This window comes from Wasmannia auropunctata, unplaced genomic scaffold, assembly GCF_000956235.1.
Source record: "Wasmannia auropunctata unplaced genomic scaffold, wasmannia.A_1.0 LD336092.1, whole genome shotgun sequence".
Classification (NCBI taxonomy): Eukaryota; Metazoa; Arthropoda; class Insecta; order Hymenoptera; family Formicidae; genus Wasmannia; species Wasmannia auropunctata.
This window is the reverse complement of record NW_012026798.1, coordinates 895,122-904,465: the sequence shown is the minus strand read 5'-3', so window position 1 is coordinate 904,465 and position 9,344 is coordinate 895,122. Positions and strand designations below refer to the sequence as shown.

The 9,344-nt window shown below is 29.3% G+C and overlaps 1 protein-coding gene across 1 annotated transcript in view; it reads right to left on the bottom strand.

The window, feature by feature from the left end:
- Positions 1 to 2,001: 2,001 nt before the first annotated feature.
- LOC105447789 (transmembrane GTPase Marf-like) overlaps positions 2,002 to 9,344 on the bottom strand; it is a 32,022-nt gene continuing 24,679 nt past the window's right edge. Inside the window, exons 3-9 of the mRNA XM_011685995.1 lie at positions 8,308 to 8,461; positions 8,061 to 8,199; positions 7,610 to 7,923; positions 7,238 to 7,533; positions 6,621 to 6,788; positions 4,803 to 4,999; positions 2,002 to 2,578 (exon numbers count right to left, since the gene is read on the bottom strand). Coding sequence (XP_011684297.1) covers positions 2,374 to 2,578; positions 4,803 to 4,999; positions 6,621 to 6,788; positions 7,238 to 7,533; positions 7,610 to 7,923; positions 8,061 to 8,199; positions 8,308 to 8,461 — 1,473 coding nt within the window. The 3' untranslated portion in view covers positions 2,002 to 2,373. The remainder of the gene's footprint in view (positions 2,579 to 4,802; positions 5,000 to 6,620; positions 6,789 to 7,237; positions 7,534 to 7,609; positions 7,924 to 8,060; positions 8,200 to 8,307; positions 8,462 to 9,344) is intronic.

The window sequence follows — 9,344 nt, the reverse complement described above, 5'->3', positions numbered from 1 at the left end:
TGATTTCGGATTCGTAATTAACGATCCCGAGAACCCCCAGAAATACATTTTCATGACATTTGCATTATTTCTCAAATTTGAGTCCTCCATATTGGATCCGCTATCTAGCTTGAATTTCGGGAATCTTGACCACAGATTCGTAATCAGCGACTCCGAGAATCCCCAGGTATACATTTTTATAAAATTTGCATTGTTTTTCGAATTTGGGTCCGCCATTTTGAATTTTTAAATTTTGACCTCGGATTACGTAATCAGCAACCTCGAAAACTCCCAAATATCAATTTTCAAGTCAATCGTAGGTAAGGAAAAATGTATGTTTCTAAGGGTTAAAACAATTATAATTGAAATTGCTATACGCAATTACTGATGAATTTTGAATTAAAAATTCGCATTAATATTGTCTTTCCTAGCAAATCGGATCCAGACGGATTACAAACGATTTTATTGAATCAATGTTTTTGTAACCGAAACGGACTTAGTTGTTAAAAAAAATATACATACGATTTAGACGGATTATTTTGGTCATTTTGGATATTATATATCCATCCAATTATTCGGGTTTATTTGGATTGACAACGATATATGGATTAGAATGTAATATGATTTCAGATTGGAAATAATCCGCGAAAGTAATATTAAAACCGATTACTTTTTAATCCGGGCGCGGATTGAATTGATTAAAATCGATTAAAACAGATTACGTACGATGTCAATATGGTAGTAAACATGAATACATCACTACATACTACTACTATTCATCAATATCACACGCATACATACTCACAAATCGTCGATAAAACAGCTTTATTTTTAGAGTTTGATTCCAATTTAGGATCGCCTTAATTTTTATTTGAAATATTTTTTTCTATCTCTCGTAGTTTCGCCGATATGCACTCCGAAATAAAAAATTTTTTAAAGGAATATTTCACCCCTTAAAAAGTGCAAAGGGGCACGAATATATGATTGCTTAATTCTAATTGTTCTTGTTTAGAAAACAACATATTTAAAGCTCATCAAAATTAGAGGGGGATACTTTGGTACCCTTTCCTTGTTAATTCATATCATAGCCGTAGTTTTTTTCAGTCAGGTACAATACAACAGTGTAATATATATATATACGGATCACAAAGTGTTAATCGTACTTATTTATAGTTTTACAATTACATTTTTCAATAATACAACATAATAAAAAGATAAAGATAAAGTTTTATATAGTGATTCTGTCTTGTAATTAAATAAGATTATATACATTTGTAAGAAATCTAACACAGGCATATTTATCCAAATTTCATTAATGAAAAATTTAATAGGTGTTAGCGGGGTTTAGAGTTAACCAATGATAGATCAGTTTTCTCCTTTCAACAATATAATTAAGACCATCTATTAATGTTCGGATTATAGTACAAAACTTTAACGCGAGGACACTTTAACACGACGAGATCCGAAAGACGACTGAAATGTTTAGCGAGAGACATGCGAAACTCTTCGCCTCATCGCAGATGTGAGGATGATTGCGCGGAACGTTCTGATTGGACCGACGAAAAACGTGATAATCGATTTCGGTTAGATTACAAAAGCAATGTCATGAATCTGTATACGCCTATAATATTTGTTGACAATATTTATTGATACGAGAGAAAGTGTCCATGAACGCGCGAACGTAAGCAAGCGAAGCCTCACTTTTAGACGGTATTATAGAGATTTATTACAGATTTAACGCACGCATTTATTACAAGAGGTTCAACCCAAGGAATTAAACAAATTAATAATTTAATAGGATACATAAATGATTAAATACCGCGATATTACAATAGCGAATTTAAAGGCGCATCTAGCAACAATAGGATATTCAATAATTTGAAGAGCCTATAATAATAATGCTTGCTTCTAAAAATAAGAAATATACATATATCTAAATTATCTTTTTTAATTCATTTATTACATAACAATTATAATTTTTACTAGAAATTTCTATTAGAGAAAAGTTAATATTAATAACAATTTTCTGCACATTAAGAGTTTTTATTAGGTATAAACATTCCTTTAGTATTTTTTTAAGAGATTGTGTCTCATATCGTACATTTAAATACAACTTGTCCGTTTACTTATCTTACTTATCTAATATAGAAATTATATTTTTCATGTTAATAAAGGATTAAATAACCGCACTAAATTATAAGCTGAAAACATAAATGTATATGTATGCATATAAATGTCTATCATTATATTGTCATATAAGACGTTAATTACTATTTTTAGATTAAAAACAAATTATAGACATTTGAACAATAATATCACATATAAGTATTCCTACAAAACACTACACAATTTTAAGACATTCAAATTTAAATGTGTACAAAATCGATTATTCATTTAATTCAAAGGTTTTAAATAAGCTGCATCAAACGTATCAAGCTCATTTATTAAAAAATTAGCCTCGTTTCGAAGATGCTTTGCTTTAGCTGCTGCTTTTTCCAATACTGCTAAAGTATTCGCTATGGTTTTAAGTTCGGTATCCATCTCAGATGTTGTTTCATCTACTAAATGGCAGAGCCTTGCAAATGTGCTGGAGAGTTCTCTAAATATAAATAATACCAAATATTATTACAGAAAAAAAATTAAAAAATAAGTATGCATGCTTTCATAATGTAAAAAATTTTGACAATTCGTTTAGGAAATTTAATTTAGGAAGATAATTGAGAAAAAAAATGTTATATCATAAATATCCATTTAAAAAATCCATTCTAAATAATATAAATCACAAAAATTGAAAATCTATTATAAGTTTGTTTCACAATTTTAAAGCATCTAATAGCTTTGTAAAAAATATAAAATAATTTGAATTAAAGAAAAATTATTCCTTAATCTTCGATTGTCACACCTTTTTTCGATCCAGTTTATCACATAGAGTCAATTTGTCCATATCAATTTTAAACAGTTGCTGTTAGTAAAAACTAACAATTTAATTGGATCGTAAAAATTCTTAAATAGAGTTTGAACATTGTAAAATATATTTTGATTGTATAGAATTAAAGTGGTAACATATTGAAAAAAATTCTTTAAAAAAGTAAGTTTTGAAAGACTTTTTTGAAAAAAAATCATAACTTTTTCATTTTTTAATTTTCTTACTAAAATTTTAGGATAATACTAAATTTAGTTCTTTAAAAACAAATTAAAAATCATTTTCTTAGTTGAAAATAATATTAAATATAAAAAAAATGAAATTTTTGTAAACTTATTCCAATTTTCGGCCCTTATTCATGACCCTGCTTATACATGTATATGTATAGGATCTCGAATGAGAAAACAGTGGGGACATCAAAATAACTCTACAATTTCATTTTTTCAAATTTAGAGTATCATTTTAAACAAAAAAAATACTTTTCGACTAATTTTTGTACAATAAATCAATTTTCTTTCTATGCAAATAATCTTTTTTTGTGTACAAGTTACCTTATACTAGCATTACAGACACGCTCTTCGCGCGCGCTATTTAATATTTTTACTATACTTGCCATTACACTATTAACCTTAATACATACAAAATGCAATGGCAGCCGCTTACACGAAGTAAACGCTGCGTAGACAACCAATCGGCATCGCGAAAAAGCGACAATAAATTTCGAGATATGCGAGTAGACTTTAAATGCACTTTTTTAGATAGGAAAATACAAATGTGACCTATAGCAGTCGAAAACTTATGCATGCGCACATACATACATACATACGCACACGCACACACACACACACTGTATGTGAGTGTGTGTGCTTGTCGTGCATACGTGTGTGTATGTGTATGTGTATTTAATTATGAATGTATACATGGTCTGTCTCAAAAGTAATGAGACTATTTTTGAGGGCCTAATCAGAATTGTCGGAGAGTGGATTCATTGAACAGAGCCTTTGGTGCAAGGTGTTACGTACACAATTTGACTCTTCTCAATTGCATCCGAGCCTTTCTAGCAGTCAATACCATCAACAAAGTGCGTTGTAATTTTTGTGCCTTGTCACGGGCGAAAATTTAGCACAAACTGTGCTCTATTTTGAGCAGTGTTACGCGATCAAATTTTGAAGACAAAGCTGCATCCCCATAAGCTGTTCTCAACATCTCCAACGTTTCGAATCAAGATTTTTTTAGTTTCACGCAGAATTTGATCGCTGCACGGGATTGCTAAATTTTCAACCATGACAAAATACAAAAATTACAACGCACTTTACTGACAGTATCAACTGCTAGAAAGGCTCGGTGGCAACTGGGAAGGGTCAGATTGTATACCTGATCCCATATCAAAGGCCCCGTCCAATGGATCCACCATTCGACAATTCTGATTGACGCCAAAAATAGTCTAATTACTTTTGGGACAGACCGTGTGTGTGTGCGCGCGCGCGTGTGCGTGTGTGTGTGTTGGTGTGGGTTTATGTGATTAAATTGTCAGCTAAATTGAAAATAAACAAATTTCCAACTACCATGTCACACTTATGTTTTATAGGTAAATTTTGCACAAAAAATTACTCAATCACGAATAAAAACAACGTCTTTGTCATACTGGAAGTTTTACTCTAAGGTCACTTTCTAGTGCCCGCCAAACACGTACTAACGAGTATTTTAAGCTGCGCAGCGTTGCTGCCTAAAGAAGAAAGTTTAAATTAGATAATGCTACTAATATCATTCAAAGCTATACTTCGGAGATATCTGTCTCCAAAGGAAAAAGCTAGAGTCATTTTATCAAGTGTGACAACCGAAGGTTAAACATATTTATATATTGTTATATTTGTAAAAATGTATAAATATTATCACATACTGTTGCACTTGGTGGCTGCAATTTGCTGAAGTAAGATCTACAATTAATCGTAGTTTCTTAGTAGCATGCGCAACATATTGTCGCTTAAATTCATGTTCCTTTGCTTTATTAGTCCATGTTAGACGTTCATAGAGATATAAAGCACCATATACAGCACCAGTTATAGCAATTAATCTCCAACCTACTGTTTTTAACATCTAGAAAAAAAAGTACATTTATTTGTAAAATTTTGTTTTCTTTTATAATTTTTTCCACCTTATTCAAATACATTTTCATATACATGCACGCGTGTACGCTTAGATCGCTTAAGATATACTAACTGATTTGACTTTAAATATCTCATTTATTTTTATTTATATAAAGAAAGATTATATTGGAAATTAGAATAAGAAAAAAATATTTTTATTTAAAAAATGCTCATAATACTCGATAAATAAATAATTCTTCTTACAATTTCTTGACTAATATTAACACATGCAGTTCTAATATATTCTTTCATATTATCCAGCATTATGGAAATATATTATAAAAATGGCTGTTTTAACAGCCATAGAAAAATGACAAAATTAAGTGAATAAGAATCAGAAGCGTCCACGTCCACACAACGTGAATGCTCCTGATTCGTATTCACTTAATATTATATCATAATATTATATTCTAACAGTTTTCTGTAGAAAACTCTTAAAGCAACCATTTTTATAATGATATTCCCATAATGTTGGAAAATAAGCAAAACAATATTAGAACTCCATGTGTACCGTAAAGGACACCTGGGCGCGAATTTGCACCAATAAAATGTCCCCGTTCAACTTATGGGCATTTGAGAACAGATGTATTTGGCGTTTTTCCTCCACTATATTAAATATATTTATCTCAAACTGTGTAAAAGAGTCGCGAACATCATTTGCACATTTGCCACTATTTAAGGCACTTCAAAAGTTCGTTTGGGTACGAATTCGCATCCGCATCACTTACATTTGTAAAATCAGGAACAAAGGAATAGTAATAGTTATCTGATTGACCTAAGCAGCTTCATTTTTACATGTATTTTTCAATCAAGATTATTTATTTTATATAAATAATAAAAATGGTTATTTTATGTTTATAATATAAGCATATTTATATTTTCAAATATACCTTTGTAAACCTTCATATATAATAAAATAAATTTTTATGCATTTATAACCATATTTCACTTATTTTCTCACTTCCAAAAAACCCAAACTTTCCACTGTCGGAAAAAATATTTATTTACATCTTATTCAATTAGAACTATTTTTTACTTAAAATACAACATTTCATTAACAAAAGTAAGATTTATGTCATTTCATTAAAAACTAAAAAAAAGTTATTTATTAAAAAAAGTAGTTTCTTCAAAATCTTTAATATATAGTTTTGAAAAAAATAACTTCAATAATCTTTATATGCAGTTTTTAAAAAACAACTTTTTCGAAATTCAATATTTTGACCAATCGATTGGACAGAAAATTTTACATTGAAAAACATACGTTTTACTTTAATTCGCTTTTTAGTTTCAGAAGATATAAAACATTAAAAAATGCCTGATGCGAATTCGAACCTACGTTCTTTACAGATGCTCAAAAGAGAGATGTCTTTTACAGATTAATATTAGTCAAGAAATTATTAAAAAATCAAAGAATAATTTATTTAAGGAGTGTTAATAGGCATTTGTAAATATAATTTTTTCGCTAGTTTTTCTAATACACGCGTGTATATGAAAATGCATATGTATGTATGTGTTTATACGGATGCATATAAAGAAAGGATATAAAAGTAAATTATAAATGTTGTACATACAAAGCCGGCAACAATAAGACCACCCATTGTACCCTGCGATGTTACAGATGCAACTGCTATACGAGTAGCTAAACACCAATCCTCAGATCTTGTAGAAAAATTTGGTGTATTTGAAACAAATTTGAGAGAATCTATGCTATCTGCAGGTGACGTGATACATGGCGGAATCTGCAAGAAATATAATTTTTATACTTCTTTCACATTTAAATGTGACATAAATACTATTAATTCATCAATTGTTAGTCTTTTGATATAAAGCATCTCTTACCAAGTATATTTTTTCAATTGCAAATTCTTGATCAAATTTGAATTAATTTTTATTTAATAAAGTCGATAAAGATAAAAGTCAAAAAAAGTCATAATTCTTATCAATTTACAATTTTATAAGCATTCTTTGTACAATATAAAGTACATAAATTTGTTTCTTTGTCTCTTTTTGAGACAATTAAACATCAAATAAAAAAATCTATAAAACTAAAATCTACTTTAAATGAATCAAATAATACTTTGGCAGTTTTATTAATTTCTTTTAATTTCCATTTTTAACCGCTTATAATTTATAACATTATGGACTTTGACAAATTGAATCATAAAATTGATAAAAGAATATATCTTGCCTCTTGCGGATAATTAGCAATGGTTAATCTCTGACTCTGTTTTCCTGCAAATCTGTTGATTATTGCTGTAAAACCCCATGAAAAACGGAATTCTAAATCTTCATGAAAATCTGCACATAAATTGTCGCAATTTAGTCGATAAAGCATTTCAAATTGTTCCCGTCGCGGTAAAAAGTTAAGCGATATTTGTTGTTTGTTTTCGGGCAATAAGCTTGACATTCTTTCGGTCATTTCTCGCTGCGAATTTTCTATGTTTAATGCTACAGCAGTGCTGAGTCTGGCTCGTAAATTTGATCCTAAAAATATCAAATATTTTTTAATGTGTCACATAACATCCTCATTAAATCCTTAAAATACATAATTGAAAATTACCTAAACCACTTTCTACATGTGTATGAAGTTCCCGCTTATATACATTCAAAACAAGTGGGTCAGGATGAAATGGTACACTATATTCGTCTATTAGAACGGATAGTCGCCGAATTTCTTCGTTTAACGCTTTAGAAACTTTTTGTTCTACATCTTCTACCATATGATGAATTTTATCCTTCATTTCCTGAGTTAACAGCAGCAATTGTTGCTCTGTAAACTCTAGCTTATCATGAACCTCTTTTTTAACATTTAATTGTTCGCTTCGCATTTTTTGTGTTCGTTCTAAAATCTCATCCAATACTTGACGTATTTCCCTGCAATAAATAAAAACGGATCGGTTTACATTTTTTTTATAAATATAAATAACTATACAATATTTCTTTCCTTCCTTTCTAAAATTAAAAAAGAAATAAGAAAAAATTAGATATGTATAAGTCTCCCACTTTCTTACGTTGCGATATGTTTGCCACGCTGAGAGTGTTGTTCAAATTTAGTCTTTACTGCAGATTTTGAGATGCATTCTTCAAATTTTCTTTCAAAGTCTTGAAATTCAAAGTATCGATTTTGGAAACCTTCTGCCAGCGCACCATCTATATATATTAAATAAATTAACTTATTTAAAAATAATTAATTTACAAACGACTTTAAAATGTGAAAAAAGATAGTATAGATAATACAGTAAACTTGGAACACATTACTATGAGCAGGTTGTCCACGTTGTTCTTGCATACGAGCCTGAAGAGTTTCTTTTGCAGAAATAAAAAAAACCCGTTCTTCAGCATCTTTCAGACTGTAAACTTTTAATTCCCTTGATAAAAAGTCAACAGCACGTTCTTGATGTTGTGCTCTCACCTACACATAAAAAATGTATAAATCAAATTTATATTACAACTCATAATACAATTGTTATGTTAAACATATTGAATTTTGCTGACATATTGATATAAATAGCAACATATAAATTGTAAAATAATATTTTCTTTATTAAATAAAAATAATATAATATAGTCACGAAACTAATTATTCAGACAATGCATTAATATATTGATTAATATATCGATCGAATTTCTTCAAACTGTTCAGGTATTATTTATATTTAGCCGTTGTATTTATGTGTATTTAGACAAGTAATTGTGAAATTACCAGTGCTATAATATATGCGTAGTATATTGTATGCTATATTACGTGAAAGCACAACTTTTAACACTAAATTTTTTTTTGTTTTCTGAACAATTAGTTTCATGATCGTGCATTGTATGTCTGTGTATGTATATGTATGCACAATTTATATTTATACATACAATATGCATATTTATATCTATATATAAATTGTGTATATACATATGCATATGACATACAGTTGTACGATCACGAAATTAATTGTCCAGCAAGAAAAAAAATCCGAATGTTAAAAGTTGTGATTCCACACGTATTAAAATACCGGTAATTTCACAATTACTTGTTTAAATACATATAAATACAACGTCTAATATAACACCTGAATAACAGTTTGAAGAAATCATCGATATATTAACGCATTGTTCGGATAATTAATTTCATGACTGTATACAGGGTGTCCCGTAACGCTTAATTAATATTTCAAGGTGTGAAAGAGAATGAAATTTTGAACTAAAAGTTCCTCTTTCAATTTTGGCTCAGACCATTATTTACAGAGTTATTAATGAATAAAGTTAATCAATTAGATCGCGTTTAACCGGAATACACAGGAGCGTAG